At 42.0% G+C, this 12,645-nt stretch overlaps 1 protein-coding gene across 1 annotated transcript in view; it reads left to right on the forward strand.

The window, feature by feature from the left end:
• Nucleotides 1–12,645, forward strand: part of PXDN (peroxidasin) — a 233,388-nt gene that overhangs the window by 192,357 nt on the left and 28,386 nt on the right. The window contains exons 15-17 of the mRNA XM_073625451.1: nucleotides 1,149–1,257; nucleotides 8,938–9,095; nucleotides 10,330–11,830. Coding sequence (XP_073481552.1) covers nucleotides 1,149–1,257; nucleotides 8,938–9,095; nucleotides 10,330–11,830 — 1,768 coding nt within the window. The remainder of the gene's footprint in view (nucleotides 1–1,148; nucleotides 1,258–8,937; nucleotides 9,096–10,329; nucleotides 11,831–12,645) is intronic.

Here is a 12,645-nt window from a genome sequence, read left to right on the forward strand (position 1 = left end):
GGGGTTTTTTGCCTTACTCTGGATCAACTGTGGGTATATTCTGTATAGAGAAGTTTTCAATGTATTCATTTTTTTTTCTGTTGGTTGAGCTAGATGGATTTGTTTTTTTATTAACCCAACTATGTAAACGTAATCCACTGAAAAGTTAAACCAGTTTGGAGCTTAGGCTACATTAATGGTGTAATGGAGGCAGTAAATATTTAACAAAATTAATAGTGACAATCAATAGTGACATATAAGAATCTAACAAGTAGAATAGGACCCCTCACAATGGCCACAGCGGGTGTTCAGACCTAGGAACTCGAGCAAAGGCATTTCAACAATAGAGTCTCAGAGAGATTGTCAGCTGACTAAACTACACCATCTGAAATCTTAGTTTTGGATAGGAGGACACTATATTGTCCCATATAGAATTATTCATTTGTAAAGATAGATTTGTGTTCTGAAAGAGCATGAAATATACAGAGTGGAGATTACACAGCCCAGATGGTTCACATGTGTCTCGGCTTAATTGTTTGTATGCAATTAATGCCAGCAGGATCATCATCTTTTATAAAGGTAAGGTTATTGTAAATGTTCTCAGAATTTCACTTTGATCTAAAAAAAAAAATGTTCTTAACTAGGGAAAACCTTTAAACGATACTTCACTTGCATTCTTTCCTTTAATTATGCCGTTCAAATGTGTATGTTTTTCTTTATAGTGACCAATGATGTAAGCTATTCTCTGCTGGTGCCACTTTCATTCTGGAGGGTTTGACTGCTTTAGGCTGTTGGTTAAATGAAGAGCTCTGTTCTGCAGTAATCAAAGCATATTCAAAGCCAAGATTTTGTTTGGCTTTACATACACTTTAAAATTGTGTAGATTTGCTGTAGTGCCCTTTAAAATTTGGGCCCCATTCACACTTGGGCATGAGGCTATTTCTGATGGGATGCAGGAGACCCAGTGGGAGTTCCCTGCAATTAGCTGCAGGGGGGGGAGCCCTATTGAAAACAATAGGAGGCTGACATGGCCAATCGCATGTAATCACTTATAGAGCGATTACCAGCGACTGATCGGGTCTGGACATTCTGCAGAGTGAAATTCTAGATTTTTTTGGTATGGCCTTCATTTTTTTTACTAATCATTGTTTTATATCCTCCTTTTGTAGTGCCGGAAGTCAGCCGTACTGGAGACCCCTTTGTCACTGCATCAATTAATGAAGCTATTGCAACCGTTGATAGGGCCATAAACTCAACAAGGTCACATTTGTTTGATGGGTAATGGAAATTTGATTTAAAATACAGCTTAAACAAATTTCATATCTGCGGAGTTAAAATGTGTTTTTTTTGTTTGTTTTTTTTGTTTGTTTTTTTTACATACACTGTTGAGTACGTTTAAAAGGCAACTGACCATTGTGTATATTTTTGGACATTGTCGGATTAAAAGAAGATTGCCCCTCTTCAGCCGCTTGTGCTTTTACTTCTCTATAATTGTAGTTTCCAGCTGTGTTTCTGTGGTTGTTTCTTATACATGATCACTTGCTGCATTATATATCTCTCATAAGGTGCCTAATTGACCATTTCAATAATAAAATTAGTATGGCTTTTTTGATAACATTTTTTGTTTAGGTCTGCTTAAGATGATTAATCTGGCACTCTGAGGGTTGATATTTGAACATGGCTTTCTATCATTAGGTGTTTAAAGTATAACTAAAGGCAAAACTTTTTTTTTTTTTTTAGTTTTGGATAGAGTAGAGAGAGATTAGAATGCTTGACAGTTTGTATTGCAGTCTGTGCTGCCGTCAAGAAGATTCACCCTCTCTATTTGTCCTGTTTATCATTTGCATTGAAAGTAAAAAAAAAAAAAAAAATCCCAAATTTTGTGTCTTTCTCCAGAAAAGTAATTGAGGGGAAATCTTCCAATGAGAACACTGGTTATAGCAACCTGGGGGTCCCGAAGGAACTCCCTTCATTTGCAGGGATTTCACTTCCTATTTGGCTATGGGACAGGAAGTGAGGGGAAATCTCTGCAATGGGACACAGATGGAGAAAAAACAATTGACAGTGGTTATAGCCCTTACTCTATCCAAAATTGAAAAAAGTTGTGCCTATAATTCTACTTTAAGCTTTGCAGTTTTGCATTCTAGTGTCGTTTTTGGGCACTATTGATTTTATTATTGCTGTCCAAAACCCCAGCAAAACCTCCTCCTGATCCCAGCACATTGTTGTCACCATTCTGTGCCCTCTACATATTTGTATTGTGAGTATACTAAAGAGCAGATTGCACTCTTACTGTGTTCTGCTTTTGCAGGTGGATTCCCCATAGCCATATATATATGAAGTAGCTTAGGTGGTGACATCAGCTAAGGCTACGTTTTTTAGCTTGTATAAGAACAGTGTGTACAGCAAGCTTAAATCACCCCTTCGCTTCAGTTTCAGGAGTATAATTACAAACCTTGATGTATGGGATATGAAAAAGCAAAACGTATACTTGCCTCTGTACTGCAGCATCAGTGTCGAGATGCAGCTGTCCCACGCCAGCTCGAAGACCAAGAACTGAGCAATCACATGAATGCTGATCGCTCATTTCTTAGTTTGCTCTAAGTGGAAAGTAGTGATTGTCTGTCAGTCACTGCTGCAGCTCTCACTCGAGGGCTGTACTAGGGTGGGTATGGCTGGCTTCGGCTTAAACTGCACACTTTTAGACAGAGCCAGCTGTTATTTAGGCAGTGTGATGGATCCTGATAATATTGTCAGTGTCCTTCCAGAGCCTAGCTTGACTCTGCCCTGTCAACGGATAGCAGGCAATGGTCCACTATCCAAAACCAAATGAATTCAATTGAATGAATGAATGCGATCTGAATCACCTCAAGGGGCTAGATCCGTTCTGTGTTGTCAGCTTCTTAGAAGAGATAGGTCTTGAGTTTTTTCCTGAAGGCCTGATGGTTTTCTTCCATGTGGATGTAAGTCGGAAGAGCGTTCCATAGCCGTGGTCCTTGGACTGCGAATCTTCATTCTCCCTTTGATTTGTAGTGGTATTTGGGAATGAGGAGGAGGTTTTGGTTAGATGATCGAAGACTGCGATTGGGTGTGTAGCGTTTTATTTTCTCTTGAAGGTATTGAGGAGCGTTTCCTTGTATGTATTTGTGGGTGAGGCAGAGGGTCTTGAATGTGATCCCATTCTTTACGGTTAGCCAATGCAGGCTCCTCAGGGATGGGGAGATGGATTCCCAGGAATTTTTTTCCTGTTAGCAGTCTTGCTGCTGTGTTTTGGATGAGTTGTAAGCGCGCTAGCTGATATTGGGGTAATCCAATGTAGAGGGAATTTGCGAATTCGAGTTGGGAATTGATGATAGTTCCAACTACTGCTGCTTTGTCCTCTTCTGGGATGAAGGGGATGAGTCTGCGTAGCAGGCGGAAGAGATGGTGGGATCCGCTAACTACTGATCCTATTTGTGCATCCATTGACCTTTCTGAGTCAAAGATGACTCCGAGACTCTTGGCTTTGGTGCTTGGAGAGATGGTCTGTCCAAAGATGGTGGGAGATGTCCACGGGATCTTTGTTTTGGAATTTTGGTTAGCGTGTAGGAGAAGAAGTTCTGTTTTTGAACCGTTGAGTTTGAAGGAGCTAGTGGTCATCCAGTCATCTATCAGAGTAAGGCATTTCTCTAGTTGCTGATGATGGTCTTTTTGTCCGGTGATGCGGAAGTAGAGCTGAGTGTCATCAGCGTATGAGTGGAAGCAGAGGTCCGATTTTCTGATAATTTTGAGAAGGGGCAGATGTAGATGTTAAAGAGCACCGGTGACGAGGGTGAACCTTGAGGGACTCCACAGGAGATTGTGCGGGTTTCTGAGGTGAATGCTCCTAGTTTCACTGTCTGAGAACGATTCTCTAAGAAGGATGCGAACCATTGTAGATCAGAATCTGTGGCTCCTGCTACTTCTGTGAGGCGGACGAGTAGAGAATTGTGGTCCACTGTATCAAATGCTGCACTGAGGTCTAACAGTACCAGGAGACATGATTCTCCGTCATCTGCTGCTTCGAGGGCGTCGTCCCATATTTTGAGAAGTGCCGTTTCTGTGCCATGGCCTGGGCGGAAGCCTGATTGTAGAGGGTCCAGGAGTTTGTGCGTGTCCAGGTGGCGTTGTAGCTGTTATACTACTGCTTTGTCCATAATCTTGGAGATGGTGTTGAGGCTGGTTATCGGTCTGCGGTAGTTAGGGTCCTTAGGGTTGAGGTTGGGTTTCTTTAGCAGGGGTTTGACGATGCCTTGCTTGAGGATGGTCGGAACAATCTCTTCTTTGAATGACTGATTTATGAGGTGTGTTATCGTAGGAGCCAAGATGTCGGAACATTCTTTCAGGAGTTTTGTGGGAATGATGTTGTTTGGTGATGTGCTGTCTCGAAGGCTTCTGATGATGTTTTTGGTGGTGTCAGTGGTGATTGGGGTCAGAGAGAAATTCGGTGATTGTGTGATGTTTGTGTCGATATCTTCTTTTTGCTTTGGTTGAGTGAGGTTGGTTGTTTTTTGTGTTGAATTTTTTCCCGAATGCTGTCAATTTTGTCAATGAAAACATTTGATAACTCATTGCAAAATTCTTGAGTTTCATTTGCTGGGGGTTCTAAGCAGGTTGGGTTAATCGACTGGGCGACTATTTTGAAAAGTTCCCGCGGCCGGTTTAAGGCAGTTGAGATGGTGTTCGAGAAATTTTCTTTTTTGGCTTTGAAGATTGCTTTGTGGTATTTCACAGTGAGTGCTTTGTAGTTTGTATGGTTTTCCTTGGTAGGATTTCTTCTCCATGCTCTTTCAGCTCTTCTGCGTTCTTGCTTGAGTAGGGTGAGAGTGCCATTAAACCATCTCAAGTTTTTTTTACGGATGAGTGTTCTATGTTTTGGCGCCACTGGGTCTGCTGTTTGTAGTAATGCCTTGTTTAGGGAGTTGAGTGTTTGTTCCGTTGAGAGGTTTAAATTTATCAATGGTATTTTGTTTGATAATGTGGTTTTGAAGAGTTCAGAGTGTAGTTTCTTCTGAGATCTGTTCCAGTGTATTGTTACATGTTTCCGTTTTTGGAGGGTGGTGTTAGTGGTGATTTTAAATTTGATAGCGTGGTGGTCCATCCATGGTAGTGGTATGTTGTCGGATATGTTGATGTCCATATTTTGTTTGAAGATGAGGTCCAGAGTGTTTTCTGAACCATGCGTGGGAGCATTTATCAGCTGCTGAAGACCTAATTCTTCCAGTTGGTTAATGCAGGCGGTAGCGATAGGATCCTGGGTAGAGTTTGCCCAGAGGTTAAAGTCCCCAAGTGCCAGAAAGTTTTTGGTTTTCAAGGTGTGTATTGAAATGAATTCAGTGAGTGGTGTAAGGAGGTGTAAGGAGGAACAGCAGCTTGATATTACCTTACTGGTGATGCGGGGGTCATAACCGTAAGGTGAGCGAATAGTGAGCACAGGTGTTGGTTGGCACAAGACACTTTGGAACTTTCAGCCTTTTTTTTTTACACGGTGGTGATTTATTAGGACATTTGTGGTGTTGATCCAGTATGGCCATTATATGTGTATATAATTATTAAATGTATACAATTTTTTGAGTATATTTATGGAATTATTTGTAGGTATTGCACTGTAGTGATATTTTGAGTTGCGCTACACTGTATTTATGATTTATGTAATGGTCCACTATCAGCTGACTCTGGGTCACAATAGTGCACTCCTGTGACCCACAAGAGAAGTATGGCCAAAAAGTTTTTTGCCATAATTTTCTTTTAATAAGTGTAATGATTGTCACTCAAAACAAGCTGCTAGCAGGCTCCTGTAGACAGTGCCATCTTAATAGTGTAATAGTGTAATGGGCTTCTGGGCAAAGCAATGCACTGGGGCCCCTACTAGCCTCATCACATCAGGTTCCCCATCACAATGTCTCCTTATATCAGGTGTCCCCATCACAGTGCCTATATACATCAGGGGTGTCTATCACAGTGTCTCCACACAATGCCCCCATACATCAGGTATTCCCATCACAGAACCCCCTTACATCCGTTTCCCCTTTCACAGTCCCCTCATACATCTGATGTTCCCATCACAGTGTCCCTATACATCAGGTGTTCCCATCGTTGCCTCCTTACATTAGGTGTATCTTATCACAATTTCCATATAAATTAGGTCTCCCTTATCACAGTGCCCATATACTGTACATCCGGTGTCCCTTTATGTCAGATTTCCCCCATCATAGTATCCCTTTACATCAGGTGTCCCCATCATAGTGTCCGCTTACATCAGGTTTGTCCCATCGGTGTCCCTTTACATCAGGTTTTCCCATCACAGTGTCCCCTTACCTCAGATGTCCCCATCACAGTGTCCCTTTACATCAGGTGTCCCCATCATAGTTTCTCCTTATATCAATTTTTCCCATCAGTGTCCCCTTACATCAGGTTTCCCCATCAGTGTCTCCTTACATCAGGTTTTCCCATCAGTGTCCTTTTACATCAGGTGTCCCCATCACAATGTCCCCTTACATCAGAGCTGTGCCCCCCCTTCCCCCTTGTACTCACAGATCATGAATGTTGTTCTCCCGCGTTGAGACTGAGCTGAGTCCTCAGTCACAGTGCCAACTCTCTTCCACCCCCTGCAGGAGGGAGGAGAAAGCTGAATCCTCTCTCCTGCAGAAGCTAGCCACTGTTCCTTCTAACAGGAGTGACATTGCAGTTAGTCCTGTCAAAGAAAAGCTGCACAAGGGGCCAAATCGCCAATGCACCCCCTAACACAGTGCCCACCCCCACCTTCTGTTGTCTGGGCCCTTATCATGGAGCCCCCATGCACCTGGGGCCCCTGGGCAGTGCCCAGGTCTGTCAATTCATTAAGACGGCCCTGCCCGTAGGCTTCGGTAAGCTTTGGCATAACTTAAAACTTGATGAATGCCTCATGAAGCCTGCTAGCTGCCTATTCAAAGTGACATTCCATACCCCCACCAAAATCTGTAATTCGCCATCCCCAACTGGGGCTGACGCGTGCTTTAAAGGCTTCAAGAAAGCCGTCTGAAAGCTTTGCAAATACTTTGTAAAAGCTTGCTTTATACATTGCTTTAATATGTGTAGCACCCTCTACCTTAGGTAGGATGTGCTAGAGGTAGTGGTTTTGTTTTTTACAGTCAGTACAGGTAAATTTAGGCAGGTTTAGCAGTGAGCTAGGCCTGTTTGTTTTGATATGGGGGCTGGGAGTGGTTTTGAGAGTAATAGCAGGTGACTGACATGCATTTCATCTCTCTGGTGCCTCCTCTGTTTCTGTATGGTTCTGGGAAAGAGGCAGGGCAGTGGGTTGGAGTGGAATGGAGTGTATCTGGGAGCCCTGACCAATCCCCAGCTAGGACTGGCGGGGGGCAGGCCTCCTGTATATACTCATAGTCGGCCTGCTGTGGGAGTAGTTGTCGGGTAAAAGAACTAGTGATGGAGTGTTAGGCTGTCGTGGCCCTGTGGGGAGCCCCCTTTCTTGGGGGGGGGGGGGTGACTCTGGATCTGGACCTCGGGAGCTGGGAAGGAACCCTTTCATACAAAAGCTATCTCAGGGTGTTCTGAACATGAGCAGGAAGAGGACAGCAGAGAGCATTGCCGGGCAAGTCACTGGGAGGGATCCATTCCGGGGTCGGGGAGTGACAGGCACACTGTGGAGATCTGGGAGAGACATGCCAGTATTGGATGTGAAGCAAGAGGGAGAGACTGTGATGTCGCTGGTGTTTGAGTTAAGTTGCTGCAGCCAGGGGGGTTGTCAGGACTTGCACAGGACTTACTGGGACCAGTAGTCCACCAAGGTTCAGTTAGCACAAAAGTACTTCTTTTCATCGATATTGGTTACTACACCAAAAGGGCGGCTATTGAACAGTTGAGACTTATTCAGAGTGAGGCCTAACCATGTGCTAACCGAGACAGGAATCTAGGATTGCACAGTAGAGAAAGTGGAGTTGACTCAAGTGATGTGCTAGAGGAGTAAGGAGCTTTAGAGACTGCCAATATAGATTTAAAATCGTTTGTTCAATTTAACAATATCAATTATTTGGTAATCCCACGTCCCTTTTCCCCATCCAAGTTAAAGCCCCTAATAAAAAAAAAAAAAAAACAAGTTGAAAGACTGTTCATTGCCTTGAAGTGAATGCCTGGCCAAGCAGGGTGACGTGTGGAACTACTACACTCAGCGACCCCACGGGGGCACCGCTATATATGTACAAGACCAAAATAGCCAAGCTTGGTTAATCACAGATGTAGTGGAAAATGAAGATATGGTAGAGTAGTAGAGATCTGGCAGGGAATGAAGGCCTGCTCTCACTCAGCCCAAACTTTATACAATAAGTGAAGTTTTTTTGTATTTTGGATCAGCCCTGATCGTTTGCTGCCATAGATGCAATACTAAAATACTTTATGGTAATCCAGTCCTTCTTGACTTTGCACATCTCAAAAGACGATTATTAAGATAAGAAACATTTCATAAATGTTGGATGTGCAGATTAATGCCAGCTACTTTTGAAAGAGCAATAAAGAAATGTTTTAATAAGATATGCAGCAACAAAGGTCTGTTGAAATTAGGGTGTAGTTTTTGATAAGAAATTCTTTTATTGGCTTTGTGTAGTTTTCAGGTGGGGCAGAGTGTTTTCGGTGAGCATTTCTGAATGACCTGACCAGGTATTACAGAATGTCCTTATTTAAACTCCAGGCCAACAAGAAACACAGTAGGTTAACTCCAGTTTAGCATTAGTGTGGATGAATAATGAGATGCATATGAGAAATGTTATGGTATTTCTGAAGCTGTGCAGCACATGCTTTTAGTTTCTACTACTGCTTCTATACAACACTAGTTCAGCAATTTGCTAGAATGCATGAAATCTTCTGCTCAACATTCTTAAACATGTTGCTCTTTGGTGTAATGCACTGATGTAAAATATTTTTTTTTTGTTTCTTCTTTTATACAAGTCGCCCACGTTCTCCGAATGATCTTCTGGCCCTATTCAGATATCCCCGCGATCCCTACACAGTGGAACAAGCCAGAGCAGGGGAGATATTTGAACGGACTCTTCAACTCATACAAGACCATGTACATAATGGCTTGATGGTTGATTTAAATGGGACAAGTAAGTATTTATATATTCTGCTACTCCATGTAGTGTGCCCCATCTGGAACTTCATATTGAAGTGAGCCCCCAAGTGCATCATAACTCTAGTTTTCAGCGTTTTCCTTCCAGCTAAAATGATCCTTTCCTTTTTTTCTGTGTGTGTATATGTGGGGTGGTTTAATAATAGCAATCATAAATTATTTTCACTAAAATGACTTGTATGACTTTACACTAACCGACTGATCAGATCTGCCTGTCAGTTTTTCAGGCGGACCCGAAAAGACCATCCAGTTATCTCTATGAAGCGGCAAATCCACCGACACCTGCCGGCTTCTAATCCAGTCCGGTCAACTAAAAACAGACAGATGGGGATCCGTTCCCCATCCATCCATCGGATTGAATGACAGTCAGATGGAAATGACCAGGCAGTCCTCCGTTTCCATCCGACCGCCCCATAGAGAACAGCAGGCTGTGTCTGCTCTGCATAGTGTAGCAGACACGGACCTGTCATCTCTCACTGAGCAGATGGATCTGCTGGACAGAGTCCACCCCATCTGCAAGGTGTTAGAGATTTTGAGTTTAATATTATTTTAAGTGATAAGTTTCTAAAATATATATAAAATGCATATTAATGTTATAATGTAATTATGTTCGTTTTGAAGGTTACTTAAATATGTCTTTGACAGAGGACACAGAGAAAAGTAATCTTGCTGTGTATGTATTTCTATTCTGAGTTACTATGTCAGTACGTTTGGTGGAGTTATGTTACCTAACTATAGACTCAAACCATATATGCAGAATGGGTGTTACTCTCATGAAGTGCTGACATGACTTTATGAAATAAGATAAGAATACAAGGTTTTGAATGGTTAGTTAGAAAGAGATAGGAAGAGAGGGAAGGAACCCTACACTATGGAAGACATAACATCTGTCATCTTTCTCCTAATGTCTAAAGCCATACCATATGTTACCAAATGTCACTATGTAAGTCTGGTCTTGCTTATCTTTCTGAAGAATAAACATTTTTTCTTAAGTATCCTATGAGCTAAGGATTCTTCAATTCTACTATGAAACGAATATCTAACACAAGGGGCCTTATCATTTGAACTTCCTCTTTGTATCACCCTAACTTTTTGTGGTTTCAAACATTTATCATTTCTGTTAAACAAATCTTTGAATGAGGTACATTTATAATAGCCTGTACAATTGTTTGCAGTTTAACTAAAATCTATTTTTTTAATTTATTTTTTAGGCTACCATTACAATGATCTGGTTTCTCCTCATTATCTTAATATGATTGCCAATCTCTCAGGTTGTAGAGCCCATCGAAGGATAAATAATTGCTCCAACATGTGTTTTCACCAAAAATACAGAACACATGATGGCACCTGCAATAACCTTCAGCACCCAATGTGGGGAGCATCATTGACAGCTTTTGAGCGTCTGCTGAAATCTGTATATGAGAACGGCTTCAATTTGCCAAGAGGCGTATACAATAGATTATATAATGGATTTCTCCTTCCTTTGCCTCGTACAGTTTCAACCACTTTGATTGGAACTCATACTATAACTCCGGATGAGCAGTTTACTCACATGTTGATGCAGTGGGGACAGTTCCTTGACCATGACCTGGACTCTACAGTAGTTGCCTTGAGTCAAGCTAGGTTTTCTGATGGCCAGGATTGCAGTGCAGTCTGCACAAATGATGCACCTTGCTTTCCTCTTTCGATTCCACCAAATGACCCACGAGTGAGGAATGGTGCTCGTTGTATGTTCTTTGTCCGATCTAGTCCTGTTTGTGGAAGTGGAATGACCTCCTTGTTAATGAATTCTGTTTATCCTCGGGAACAGATGAACCAGTTGACTTCTTACATTGATGCCTCCAATGTATATGGAAGCTCTGACCATGAAGCTCAGGAAGTCAGAGATTCAGCAAGCCATCGGGGCCTCTTAAAACAAGGCATTGTTCAAAGATCTGGAAAACCACTGCTTCCTTTCGCCACTGGGCCTCCCACTGAATGCATGAGGGACGAAAATGAAAGTCCCATTCCGTGCTTTTTAGCTGGTGACTTTAGAGCTAATGAGCAACTCGGTCTAACCAGCATGCATACACTGTGGTTTAGAGAACATAATAGAATTGCTGCAGAATTGTTGAGACTGAACCCACAGTGGGATGGAGATACAATTTACCACGAAACTCGTAAAATAGTGGGAGCTGAAATGCAGCACATAACCTATGCTCATTGGCTGCCAAAGATATTTGGAGACTTTGGCATGAAAATGCTTGGCGATTACAAGGGATATGACCCTAATGTCAATGCTGGCATTCTGAATGAGTTTGCTACAGCTGCTTTTAGATTTGGTCACACCCTCATAAATCCTATTCTTTACAGACTGGATGAAAACTTTGAGCCAATCCCTCAAGGACATTTACCCCTGCACAGGGCTTTCTTTTCTCCCTATAGGATTGTAAATGAGGGGGGAATAGATCCACTTCTCCGAGGTCTTTTTGGGGTTGCTGGGAAAATGCGGATTCCATCCCAGCTATTAAATACAGAGCTGACAGAGAAGCTTTTCTCAATGGCACACACTGTAGCCTTAGACTTAGCAGCCATCAACATCCAGAGGGGACGTGACCATGGAATTCCACCTTACCATGACTTTAGAGTATACTGCAATCTTTCTTCAGCAAATACCTTTGAAGATCTAAGGAATGAAATAAAAAATCCAGACATAATTGAAACATTAAGAAGGTACGTTTTAACTATACTAGTTCTGTTCAGTTGTCAAAGATGGTATCAAACATACTGTAAAAGTATTTTGCTTTTTTGTTCCCATTGGTGGTGGCTGAACAAATTTAATTGTAGGGATGATGTCTGTAGACATATGGAAAGACTTGGGTCTCCATCAATTCCATATTTCAAGAACCCTTTCATGACCAGGGTTTTTAGAAGCTTAGATAACCACACCAAGTTTACCAGTGCCAGCATGTGTCAGTTAACTAGTTCGCTCAATACTAGTTCTCTGCAGAACGGTAAATTTGTGTTATCATGACAAGGAGCATTTTTCATGTAGATTTAAAATGGCATATTGTGGTCACAAAGGGGCCAGGCTATGGACATTTAGGTCTTTACATATACTTAATAAGCAGCAAATGGGCTTTAAATACGGTCCATAGTGAGTTACATAGGAGCAAACACTGTGGAAGAATTTATCCTTAGATTATACAAAATAAGCAGTGAAGTCTGTCAGGTTAAGTCTTGACCTCTGTTCTCCCAGGGCTCTTGGTACGTGTTTATTTTAGAGATTAGAATGCTGGAAGGCTGGTAAGTAACTATTGTAAGCAGGGAGCAGAATAGGCTGAGCTGCGCAAACTGCTTCTGCTGTGAATTTTGAGGATGAATGACTCCACAGCGCTGGCAGCTACAATGGTCTGGGCTTGTTTTAAAGCTCATTTACTGCCTGTTAGAAAAACATAAATGTAAATTAGAAAAGGAAACACCAGAGGGTCAAAATGCATGTCTTATTGAATCAAAAGTAAAATTTTGACTTAATATTATACCTAGAA

This window comes from Aquarana catesbeiana, linkage group LG04 (genome assembly GCF_042186555.1).
Source record: "Aquarana catesbeiana isolate 2022-GZ linkage group LG04, ASM4218655v1, whole genome shotgun sequence".
Classification (NCBI taxonomy): domain Eukaryota; kingdom Metazoa; phylum Chordata; class Amphibia; order Anura; family Ranidae; genus Aquarana; species Aquarana catesbeiana.